The sequence below is a fragment of the Necator americanus genome, chromosome I (genome assembly GCF_031761385.1).
Source record: "Necator americanus strain Aroian chromosome I, whole genome shotgun sequence".
NCBI classification, from domain to species: domain Eukaryota; kingdom Metazoa; phylum Nematoda; class Chromadorea; order Rhabditida; family Ancylostomatidae; genus Necator; species Necator americanus.
The window spans coordinates 33,991,738-34,004,993 of record NC_087371.1 but is presented as its reverse complement, the minus strand read 5'-3'; the positions used below and the strand labels follow the sequence as shown (position 1 = coordinate 34,004,993).

General features: G+C 38.4%; 1 protein-coding gene across 2 annotated transcripts in view; it reads right to left on the bottom strand.

Annotated features, from left to right (window-relative positions):
- Positions 1 to 13,033, bottom strand: part of RB195_007731 (uncharacterized protein) — a gene marked incomplete at both ends in the record, with an annotated part of 33,333 nt that extends 20,300 nt beyond the window's left edge. For both annotated transcript variants that reach the window (XM_064181519.1, XM_064181520.1), the window contains 6 exons: positions 3,072 to 3,171; positions 6,112 to 6,213; positions 6,725 to 6,776; positions 7,218 to 7,271; positions 12,374 to 12,546; positions 12,926 to 13,033. In XM_064181519.1, coding sequence (XP_064038302.1) covers positions 3,072 to 3,171; positions 6,112 to 6,213; positions 6,725 to 6,776; positions 7,218 to 7,271; positions 12,374 to 12,546; positions 12,926 to 13,033 — 589 coding nt within the window. The remainder of the gene's footprint in view (positions 1 to 3,071; positions 3,172 to 6,111; positions 6,214 to 6,724; positions 6,777 to 7,217; positions 7,272 to 12,373; positions 12,547 to 12,925) is intronic.
- Between the last annotated feature and the right edge of the window lie 223 nt (positions 13,034 to 13,256).

Sequence of the window (13,256 nt, the reverse complement as noted above, 5' to 3'; positions counted from 1 at the left end):
TTGTTAGAGGTTGCTACTCAAAAAATGAAGCGGAACGACTGAAACTCCAATTTTCATACAATATTCATGAGAGTCACTTTAAAGACGCAGACTTTTCTGCGGAATTTTTCACTTCACGGCTATTCCAACTATATTTTAGACATCCAAAAGTTGTATAAAACTAAATGAGAAAGATTGTTTCATGAAAATTTCACTGCTAACCGATGCTTTTGCTTCTGTGGCATCAGTCTAGGACGAAAAAGACTCAAACACGACAAAAATTCGATCCATCTTCCTTGAAATCTCAGCTGAAAGATCGGCACATGAGACGAATCTCAATAGAAAAACAGTATATAGCTCGCTGTAATACGAAATCCACAAAGTGGAAAACCCATCCATCACCGTCAGAAGTATGTAGCATTCACAGCAGTTGTTTAAGCGATATAAATTCAGAAAGTCAGTATAATGACGTAACCAAAATCTTCTTCGTAACAAGAATTTCAGCGTTGCTTCGCATATTTTCCGGAACCAGCAAAAAGAATCGCGAATAATCATCGATTTGGGGAACATTCACCGATTTCAAAGATTCACGGTGCTGAATCCATAATAATATCTACGGATTCGGATTGTTAGAGCCACCCTGCTGACCACATTTTTCCATATAGGTAGTTGAACTCGTTTTTTTTTTTAGGAAAGATATAGTATTTTGTGATGTCATAGAATGTAATCAAAGACCCACGTCACTTGGGAAATTTTCCAACGAACGTTAAGGTGGGATGAAATACATGAAAAAAGATCTCTAGTCATGAAATTGGATTGATGGAAGGAACATGTCGTTTGTATTGGGAAATTAGTTGTAGTTGAAACTTTTCAGTTCTCTTCTAACCACCATCTTCTTGAAATAAATAGACGAATGATTGTGTAAATAAATAAACAAGTAGAAAAATAAAGGAGATCTGACAAGTTGTGCTTGTCTCACTTTAGGCAACTATTTAAAGACATCACCCCACGAATCTGAGGTGATACCGATTTCAGGTGGGTAGTTATTATACGGGGTCGTAGATTGTGGGGAGGAGGATGATTCCGTCCATTTCTTCCTAACTGCCGTAAAACACGGCCCGGAAGATACGGCTTCGAGCGTTCCGGCGCGCTGTTCTCCACGAGTTCAATTGGAGCGCGCCAGCCGTGTGCACACGCCGCATCTTCCGGACCGTTTTTTTCGGCAATTAGGAAGAAATGGACGGAATCATCCTCCTCTCCACAATCTACAACCCCCTATAATAACTACCCTCCTGAAATCCGTATCACCTCAGATTCGTGGGGTGATGCCTTTAACGAAACCAAACATAAAATTCCATTCCCATAATTAAAAATGCCTTCAAACTATCCGTTTCCATATGTCATAAAAGAAGGATTTCAACTTTTTAAGAGACTATTGCTGTGAGATCTTTGTGATTTGAGAAAATATCTGCAAATTCTATAAGTTTCTTTGCGAAAAAAAATGAATAATGTAAGGTCTATCCTCTTCAACCTTAACGAATTTTAATCTTTCATTTCCAAAGTTTATATCCGCCATGAAATGAAATAAAAACTATTATGGTATAAACACGTCGTTTTTTTTTTTGGGGCGGTATGCCTGGGCATGCGGATATATGAATTATCAGCAAAGTAGCAACAAAAAAGGGCCTATGCCTTTTTTGATGTTACAAAAAAACTTCGGTCTAAGCTGGATTCTTTGCCAGTAAAGTTTAATTTGGGATAATTTGGAGTTCAACAGAAAAATATCAGTAAAAGTAGCTTTAATCTCCAACTATTCAAGAAGTCTGATCCAATTGAACATTAATGAGCTTTTTTGACATGTAAAATTCTGCAAATTTCCACGAAGTGCTCTCTATTGAAGAAAAAGACCGTGATCCAACATATTTGAACTCATGCAAATATTACGACACAGAGCAATGGGTCGTGAAACGTTAAACGTGTAATCCGCTTGAATCGTTAAAATGAACAAAAAAAAAGTAGTTTTTACGATGTGGAATATGACAAAGCACAAGAAGCCGACACATGACTAGTAGAGAAGCTGAGTTTTTTTTTTTTTTTTTTTTTTCGGCGGACAATGAGTGATAACCGATCGAACAGATGTTGGAAGGAACTTTCAGCGAAGAACGAAAATTGCAGCAAAAATCTTTCGAAGTGGAAAAAAATCGTAAGCACAAGATCAAATGTTGGTGATGTAGTCCTTAGATGTTCACCAGTAGATTCATTTCTTCCTAGCCTTCAGAAAAGAATTAAAACATGCAAATACATAGTGAAACCTCTAGCAACTGGTGAATTTGAGCGGCGGAGAAATAATAAAAGTCAGTATCGGTATTATATCCCAGTATATGTCTCTGATTTTCAGAGAAAATCTCAAAAATTGAGGTAATGCAAGGTCAGCGAACGACCAGAAAAAGGGAGGGGATGCGATATGCTGGTAAAAAGTTGTACCCAACAAAATCACCTTCTCAAAATGATGGTCCAGGTAGGCCAAACCATTTAAAACCCTTAAAACACGTCATCTTTTCGTAGTATCCCTTCTTTTGAGCTCATAAGTGCTTTCAATTCAGGAAAATTCACATTCTATGTGAATATCCGAGAAACTTGTGTGGCACGGATTTTTTCCTTGTTTATAGTAGCCCTATTGAAAATGAGTAGGCATGCGTAGTCTATGTTGTGTAACTGGAGATGCAATCGCAATGATGAGGATAACGAAGTATTGAAGGACTAATGAGAACTGACGTAAATCAAAGAAAAAGTGCAATACACTGGGAACGTGGCTGTTCAGTAAAGAAAAAAAAAAACGGGCACGCTCTCGTCATGCTTTGCTTGCAAATCCAGTCTTTTTTTGTTCTGATGTCACAGTTACGTAAGCAATGCATTTCAAAGGGAGTTCCAAACACCGTCACATTAATAATTCTGGTATAAACTGATGCCATGTGACATATTATTCCGAAAGAAAGTGCAAATACAAAAAGAAATTGGAAATGAAAAAAGCACTGTGAAGGATGTGCAAAGAAATCTTAAAGAAAAAAAAAAACTTTTCGTGCGAAACCCACCAACAACTTCTCCTCGAAGGCATCCTGTAACACTCTCGTACGCACGATTTACGTATTGCACAACTTTCGACTCGTCGCATACCTCAACAGCTTGGTCAGCCTGGAAAAGAAAATTAGAAAAATTGGGGGTTTATCTACAAAAACTTTAATTATCCTCTCTCAATAAGGGTGGGAAAATTTTGGAACCATTAAAATTTAATCCAGCAACTACCAAAGTTAGTCAGAAAATAGTCGAATAAACCTGAGACGAGCCATGTTTTGGAGCAAGAGAGATCAGGGTTAAAAATTCCAATCTCTGAGAGAATTCCACTGCTATAAATATGTGGATGTAAGATCTATGCGAACATGGAATATTGCGACACCGTACAGATTCAAAAAAAAAGAACAAGAACTCCAAATAACTACATTTCGGCTTGTTTGCTGCTCCAAGAAAGAAACTGCTCAAGAAAATCTCTTGGATTATGTAGTTAAAACTTAATATTTGAGAAGAATACGTAGGTGGATCCAGATAATCCTATTCCCTCCTAAAAAGAAGGAATTTTCAATTACATCAGTTAGAAAGAAAAAGAAATATTAGTTCATGAATCAGGGTACTCCAACCATATCTCATTCTCAATCTAAGTCATTCTCCAAATCATAAAATCAAGAAAAAAAAAGATTGCATGTCGTTTTTTCCAGGATAGATGCGTGTTTCTGAGATGGCATAGATCGCGTATAAATCCAAGACACGATAATACGCACCTTGGCTGTTCCCTTGAATTTTTTAGACATGAATGTTCCTTTTAGTTTCCTTTATTCTCTTTTGGGCGAGTATAGAACAAATCTGTTGTAATTTTACGTATCATACTGTAGTTAATCTTAGAAAGTACTGTATTTAATGCATATGAACATGTCTCGAGCATAAAAGTGCATTTCGGGGGAAAAAAGAACCAGCGCTCATCGGCACTAGGATCCTGCAAATGCATGTGTCATATCTTGTACTTGATTTTTTCACGTTTCAAGCAAAAACACTTCAAAAACAATGCACATTTTCTTTCATCACAGCATGGTTGTCATGCTTTTTCGTCACCGCCGCCGGCCAATGGGCCCAATTCGCTCACATCTAAAACCCGCTCCGAGAAGAAGACGAACACGCACATCCGCACATTCTGCTGCATTTCCTTCCGGCTGTCGATATTCTTTGAAGTGTGCAAAATTGATGATATCTCTTGTCATCTTTGATGTGTTCAGCAACAAAAAAAAATGACTGCCAGCATTCACAAAAGAAAAAAAAAACATTGACAAGCTGTAAAGCGAACGATATAGAAAAAAATATTGACAAACCGAAAGTGAACAATGGGTTGGAAGATTTTTTACACTGTAGATAAAAAAAATAAGAAGAGTTCAAGCCGGCAAGCCGGTACTGCTTATTTATCTTGATTTGAGTAGGAGCAAGCATAAATTTCAACTACGTATATACACTTTCAAAGACTTTTTTTCAAAAGTGTACGCCAAAGTGAACCGATTTATTGTTTAAACGTTCGTTAAGAATACGCTCAATACTAAAAGAACACGATTCCACTCGGAATTCCGCTTAAACATAGAATATCTAGTATTTTCATCGAATCTATTGTTGTTTTTTGAGTTTGCAATGATCTGAAAAACTGCAAGGAGACCATTGGTAGAGAGTTGAGTGTGAAAAACTTTGCATGTTAGCGCAATACAATGATAAATTTGGAAATCGCGCGTCGTAATTGTTGTTTTAGTGAGAACGTTCGAAAAATCCTCTATTACCAGAAATCGAGATACGCTAGTATAGAGCAAACAGTAAATTACATTAGTGAATGAATGTAAAATTAATGTAATTGCATAGAAACGAAGGGGAACAACAGTGTTTTTTTTCAACTTTAATTCTTATTACTTGATCTAAAAATCACTGGAAAGACGTGAGTGCCCTGATATCATGCGATTTCTTATCATTAATTAATCATTCTGGAAGGTGTCATATCCGTCGTAGAACATGCACAACCGCAATCTCACTGAAGTGTCACGTTTTGCTGACATCTACGAAAACAAATCTTCAGTTCAGGAATGGAAAATAGCTCTAAAACAATAATAAATAAACTGGAAAAGGAAAATAGCAAAAGCCATACGTCTCTCTCTTCGACTCCCCTCGGCATTCTCATCATAAGGCGACCGCTTCGAAATCATGAATATGTCCCACCTCAATTTATTTGAATTTTCTCAGTTCTTTAATCACATTCAGCCAGTTTTGTCTTAGATAAAATAATGGTTTTTGTCATTCACACTTCCGTCATTCTAGGAAACCTCTTCCACAAGATTTAAAAAAAATTAACAAAGAAAGAGTTCCCTCATATATCTTTTTGGAGTTCATCTTTTACCTCTGCTTGGAGGAAATATCTTGGGATGATTTTACTTTTGTTTTGATTCATATGACAAATGAACTGCTACCTTCAGAACACTTCTGATATGCTTCGGTAATTTTTTTTCATAATATTTATATTTCTAAGACGTGAGTGTGTCGAGTAATCATTAAAGATTCCCAGAGTTACAAGACAGTTACAAGGCAAGACCAAAAGTAAAGCTAATATTCGTCTTCTTATAAAATGTTCTGCTTAGAACCCGCAACTGGTGCAATGAAATTTCTAACGGCTCTCCTTGAAAAGTGGTTTTTAGATGAAATTTAGTTGGACCTTGTAAAGTCCTTGCCACCTGTGCATTTGTCAGCTTTTCTCTGCCAGGTACTCATGCAAACTATTGGGTGTCACGTTCTCGAACAGGTGTGTTTGGAGTGGAATGAAAGGACAGACAGAGCATAAATCACGGGCAACTTTCACGTCACAGATAGTGGAAACGAGAGAATAAGAGGAAGAATGAGAGACAGAGAGCTGAAGGGCGGATCGATTCTGAGGTTTATATGTGCAAACAGTAGATCCGAAAAGGCAGCCCCAATCATCATTCGGTTACAGCTACAGCTTTAACTGCTGAGAGAATAGCGCTCAGGTAGTCGATTAATAGGTTCAATCTGCAAAAATGTTACCTCATCCAGGACGGCGAACAATGCTGGCATAACACGAATTCGGTTAGCGAGACGGGCGACGAACTCCACCAACGATGTATCTCGGGAGGACCATTGCACTGCCTGCAAAATAAAAACAATAAAAGCTATTGATACGTTTGCGGAATGCGGGCAGCCTAATGCGCACTACCGTAACCCAATAGAGCTACTCGATGTGATATATGAATATGGATTTCGTGTAATGATGAGATGAACAATGAAGGTTAACAGAAATTCACCATTCTTTGTTTTTTTTTCCCCTACATAGAAGTGTTTTAAAAGTAAAAGCGTAGTCACTTGAAAAAATTCAAAGTTCTTCAAGATTAGACGTAATGAATGGTTAGTGAACAGATTTTCGAAAACTTTTTCTAAGGGTGCCTCTTGAATACACAAAAAACTCAACATCCTTTCGACTATCAACTCGAGGATGTTGTAAACACAACCTCTGCGCATAAGTGTTCCAGTTCGACATACTTGATCTAATAAATAAAGTCAATGGATATGCATCCAATCATAATTTTATAAAAAAAAAATGTGAGAATTACTGTAACATGCAAATAATCGAATAGAAGATTTATTTTGCACGAGAACTCACATGGATAATCTCAGCTTGCGCCAAAGCCTTTCGTCTTTTCTCGCCTAATGGCCTGAAATGAAGAATTAAGTGCATCAATCACGTATTTCCAATTCTTCCAAGTAAAAAGAAAAAAGTTCTACAGAATCTGAACCAACGACTACAGTCAGATAACGTGGAGAAATGAAGAAATGTTATCAAAGCTGCTGAAAATATTGAAAAGAGTGAAGTAAGAAGGAATAACAAACATCGGTTTCCTTAATATTTCAAATATATTCTTAACAAACGAGAAAATACCGCATAAAACAATCGTCACACTTTCGAATAGCAGAGCTCACAATTCAAAACGTATTTTGAGTAGAATTATGGTTGTTTTGGATCGAAAAAGCTCTTATTTCAATCGAAATAAATAAAGAAAAGTCTATGAGAAGCGTTGTATGAAACATAATAGTTGAAAAGATTGCAAAATTTATGGTAAGGGCTAAATAATCGTTTAAATTCTCCTAACACTCACCTATCAGCAATAACGACGAAGAAAACGTCCTCAGTGGTGTGCGAATGTAAATTCCTGAAAAAAAAAAGACAGAATTCCTCGTCGTGGTTGCATCCTCTATTTTGTTAACAAACACAATTTGAATCCAGAAGAATTCGGACCCCACATCCCTTCTCGTTTATTCGTCGCTTTAGTCAATGAACAACGTTGCACAGTTATTTTGCATAACAGTTGTTGTTAGGTAACTCCGTGTAATTTCGTAATATGTCCATAATCTATAATTTTCTTTTTCCACGCGTGAAAACAAAATGAAATTGTTTGCTGACATGAATCTAAGAGAAAAACCGCACAAAACTCGAGTTCTGCTACTTCTCAGTGGTGCGAAAAAAGAAATGATATTCTCTCTAAATTATTTCAGTAATGAGAATCAGTTCTATTTGATCACTTATAAAGAATTCCGTGCAGCAAACAAACAAAAAAACTTGTCTAGCCTAACGAAAAAGTTGTGGAGGCATTAAATCAAATATTAAAGGCTGAACAACATTCTGACAACATAAAAAAAACAATTATGAGAATGACCATTACACAGCGATAAACCTCACATTTCCGAATGGGAGAAAATTCACCCGGTTTTATTTTGAATATTTGAAGTAAAAAATAAAGAAATTTCGAAGAATATGACCTGGATTTTTCCGACTTCGCTCAGATACTCGATTTTTAAACTCCAGACAGCTGAAAGCAAACAAAGACGAAGATGTTAGTTCGAGGACTCAACCGTGCTCTTATTTCTGGAAGTTCTATCGCCTTTTTTTTTTCTTAGTAACTTGAGCTAATATGTCAGAGATCCGTTAAGACTAGCGCTAAGTTTTAGTGCACTAAACAACTTTGTAATTTACTTCCAGAAATAAGAACGTAATTGAGTCCGAACTGATCAGAATTTCCTTTGGTATTCGCACAGGTTTCTCCACAATTTGCATGCTGTTGGTCGCCAGAAGCGTTCTACAACGTTCCTAACTGGTAATGACGTTGAACGTTGAAACACATCCGTTAACATCCGTTACACATCCGCCGTATGCAATTTCACTCGTATTCAACGTCTGGATGAATTTTCCGGGCGGTCAGCGTACGGGATGGCTGGCGCGCGTACTCTCAGTCCGAGTCCGAGTCCGAGTCAGAGACGCAGGGCAGGATGAACACATTTGTGATCGCACCGACCAGCTGCTCAGATGATTATTCGCTTCGAATCCAATAAATTCATGAGCATTCGATCGATGGAACCAGTACACGCATGATGCACAATTTCATAGTCGTCGTAATTTCTTTACGGATATCGTAATCAAATCTTTGAAAACGCGTAAGCGCGAGCGAGTGTGACGAAAGCAAGTTCTGCACGTGATAAGCGGTGCTTGCGCTTCTTCGCTTCTACTGATAACACCGCCCAGGGGACCCGGATTGAATTCGAAGAATCATCATATGTATAAATGTGATCTTATGTGTGTTGTGTCGCGAGCGAACGAACGAGCGCACGCGTGCGCGATGTTTACGCATTCAACAACGAGGCGGCACCATCATCATGGAATACATGGAAGCGTTGTGAATCGCCTGAATAGCTAGCCTAGCCCAACCGTCTTCCGTGACGACAAACACGACTCGGCTCGGCACGACGTGATGAATTTAGCAACACGTACGGTGACGTCTTTTATGTCATTCCCCTCTCACGGATGTAGTCGATTTTTCGTAAACGGATTACGTACCGTTACGAATACACATCCGTGAAAGTGAATTACTCAGATATAGGATGAAAGCGAACTCAATTAATCTACATAATCCAGAAAAATTGGAGCTGGAAATTTCTAGAGTTTTTTTTTCTTTCTAGAAATTCTCGGCGAATCCTAACCCACCAAACGATCATAAAATGTTCCAGCATAGAGACATATGTCGTCCGCCGTTCCTTTACAAATTTCCCGACATCATCGTCGAGAAGAAAATAACATGCGAACATTTCTCATGGAACCACGAGCATAAAATCTCTTTTACTATATAAAACTACAGCAGAAAACATGCATAGAAAACTTATGACCGGCTTTAAACTGAATTTTCGAATTATATGTCGTATCCTTCAGGGAGTAATGTTTTCTTTTAATTGAGCCACAAAACCTATCTGGTCATCCGGCTACGGATCCATTTCGAAAGTTACGTCATCGGAAATCTTAACGTTAGAATTTTGGGAAATAAGGTAGCGATTGTAGGCCGGGAAAAGATGAAATCATCGGAATATTTTCATTATTGAACATTCTATAATATATAGATAGTCTTAAATAATATGAATCATTTATATGATCTAATAATGGAACTTCACACGATTATAACGCCTATGGTGACGAAACGTCACTGATGATGCGATTCTTAACACATATTAAAGAGAATCAAAAAGAATATCACATTCCAGTTCACTTTCCCGTTCCTCATTACTTAAAGAAGCTTCAAAACAACACCGTAACACGGATATTGTCGCAAGACCAGCTGCACTGTTCATTTTTTTAACGGGAAACCATTTGAAGCAGCAGCCGGTGGAAAGTGGGTGTTAACGTTAAAAGAACGAAAATCACCTGGAAAATCACCTGGGCAGTTCTCAGTCAAAAAAGAAAATGTGCTGTTCTAAGAGCACTTCCTGGAGTGAAAAAAGCGTTAGTTAGTAGGTCGGCAGTGGATTTGTTCCGAAATGGGTAGTCAGTTAAAACATCCATGAGTTGTTAAATATGACTCTTTACTTCCCCCAACCATTATGCTTCCTTAACGCCTTAAGATTGTGGACGTAGAAAACGAAACCTTCAAAAAACGGACGAAATCGAGACGTTAACCGACGCAGAACCTTAAGATCTTATAGTCATAAGATTCACTAATTAGGTTCGGTTGTATAATGTCACTGCAAAGAACGTTAAAAACCTGTTGATATCCTATAATAATAAACATTCTTTAAGCGATTGCACTACAAACAATTAGCGATTCATCATGTGAAAGAAATCCTCTTATAAGATCCAAATAATCGCAAATGAAGGCAGAAAAAGAAATATAGCCGGCATTTCCAATCCTATCTGTTTATATTTGCAGAACTTTTTGCAAAACCGTAATTATTCTCACCAATGAAAGCGAAATCTATAGGATTATAATTAAGAAACAAGGAAATACACTACAAATATAGGAAAAATAGAAACACTCCGATAATAACTGCTTATGTTTGTTTTTTCTTTGACGTCACGTGCTCTCAGATCTACTACGCAAATGATGCGATCGTATTGGGACCCAATTTGACGACAACAACAACGTACGTAAAAGGCGAAAAATGCAGTCACGCAAATGAAAAAAAAACAAGGACATCATCGTGAGAGCTCAATTAAGATGGGAGGGGGAAAAAAAAAACGAACGAAGCAAACTAAACATCAATGAACACAAGCGAACAGGAATAGTTATTTCAGATTCGTCGTTCCGCTATCGAGCAGCATAACATTGAGAAGATTTGGCTAATTAGTTTAATTTAAACCTTCCTTTAACTTAGCTCTCCATATTTGCTTATAATACTTTGAAAAGAAAAAAAAATTAGAGAGGAGAATGTCTGAGATTAATTTTTTAACACTTTTTTCTCTCATTAACTCTTTTTTTTTCGTGGAATGGAATTCTACTTCTACGGTGCTCTACTTACCTAGACAACGTTCTTGAAAAGAGTGATAATGTTGAATTTTATTGAAAAGTCCCCCTATTAGATATATATACATAAGAAAAGCAAACATTTACTTCTATTAAAGCTGTTTTCACATGAATTGCCATTAGCATAACATTACAAAGTGCCGAATGTCATTCTCGTGTCCTTTATACATGCAAACTCATAAGAAGTTCAAGAAGAAGAAAAAAAACTCTCCATACTTGCAAGAAAACTCCTACTTCTCTCCATGTTTAAATGTTTCGCCTGACTGATTGCACCACACAGTTTCTCTCTGGAGTGACGGGGGGAGGAGGAGGAGGGTGGTGGTGGTGGTGGGAGATAGGGGGGAAAGGTGGAAAATGGTGTTGGGTGTTGAATTCAATTAGCTACAACCGCCTCTCATCCACTCCAACCACATTCGGTCGAGGATTGGGTAGGGGGGGGGGACCAGAATATTCTCGCGCGCGCGCCCGCACTGCAAAAGAATCTCATTCATTCGTTGTCGTTGTGCCGTCGTTGTAGGACCCACAAAATCAAATACATACGTACACAGTAGTATTGTACGAATATAAATTATATGAAACGAAACGAATTGTACGAAGAATTGTAAATCATTAATTACTGTTGTTATATACAAAGATCACATCCGCCCGGACTTATCATCACCACTCTCTATCACGCTTCCCGTTATCCGTAACGCATATAATTCCCGTAACGTTCGTAACTAATGTCCACCGATATGCCGAATGACGTTTGACAGTGATAAAATGTGAAGATAATGGGCACAACGAGCAACAGAGTAGCGATAATCACCACCCCACCTAGCCAACATTTACGTTGAGAATTTTGTAATTCCATACACACACACATAGACGCACAGATTCTGGAAGAACTTCTCTTTTTACAGTATGAAAACAGTATGAAAATGAAAATTGTCGTCGTAGCGTCACCGTCACCGTTCGTTTGTCATAATGATGAGATGATGATGAAAAGAGACATATACATACACACACTCTCTCTCCCTCCTTTTCTCTCGATCATCATAATCATGAAAATTGGCGACAATTTAATCGTGCAAAACATACATATACACTTTAGTACAAGAAGAGGAGCATTAAACGATAATGATGATGATTATGATGATGATGGTGATGATGGTGATGGTGATGATGATGATGATGATTGCACAAGCGGCTGTTCGTTCGTTATGGGAACGCTTGCATACGCATACACAAATACGGAGCAAAATAGCGAAATATATTTAAGCACAGACACTATAGATACACACATACACATAAATACATACATGCATATACACTTAGGAACTGATTAGAGAAATACGACACTTGACGGGAAAGAAAAGATCGTTGAGAAAAACTGTCTCCCCTCTCCCTGAGGATATAATATGATCCTTTAGTGAATGTGTATGTATGCATGTATGTATGAATGTATGAATGTGTGCGGACGTATAACAAACCTGGATAGTGCTGGTAATTCGGGAATGCGGTTGTCGAGCAATAGAAGAATTGGACGTAACTGCTGGATTGAGCAAGTGGCTTGTGAGACTGGTGATACGTTAATGGACCAACCAAGACCACGAAGACGTTCCAAAAATGCACCTTCTGCCTCACCTTCGCTGATCACTAGCGCCTTAATAGAGGTGATTTTTGTTTAGAGCATATTCTCATGGATTTCCCCCTCTAACCTGATTTTTTTTCTGTGAAAAATTGACTGTGGTAACACTCTTTAGGCTTAAAAATGAGGTGCTGCTAAGGTGAACATATCAATTATACCCTAGCCGAGACACAGAGATGCATAATGCATAGTCACACCTTATTTTCATTGTTACAGTAATGCCCGTGCTATACGAATGATGTACGGTAGCATACTAAAAGGTGCGAATAACAAGTCTCATAACCTGAACTTTGTCGTAAAAGTGCAACAAACGTTTAGAGAAAAAAAAAATAGAACTCGCTCAAAACAACCGAAACTATTCGTGGTCGTTGATAGTAGAACAAGCGGGACGAACCGTATTATGTGGACGAATACTCATTGGCCCAAAAGCATCGATGAGGGCCTGAGGTGGGGCCTCCAGCAGGGGCGTAGCGGGCCCAGCCGGCCCGCAGCACCACCGCATACCGACTATCGATTCTCGACCCCCCACAAGATGTACGCTAGCCGTTCTCGTTCGACTGTCTCGTTAGTTGCAGCATGTCTCACTCTCTACGAATTCTCCGTGCTTTCTCCGCACCCCCGTCAGCTTGCCTATTGTCTGTAGGCGGTCCCCGTTGGAAGCTCTCCTACAAAGCGTAGAATTTCGACGGAACACACCCGCCCGGCGTCTCCGTCCCCCACATCCT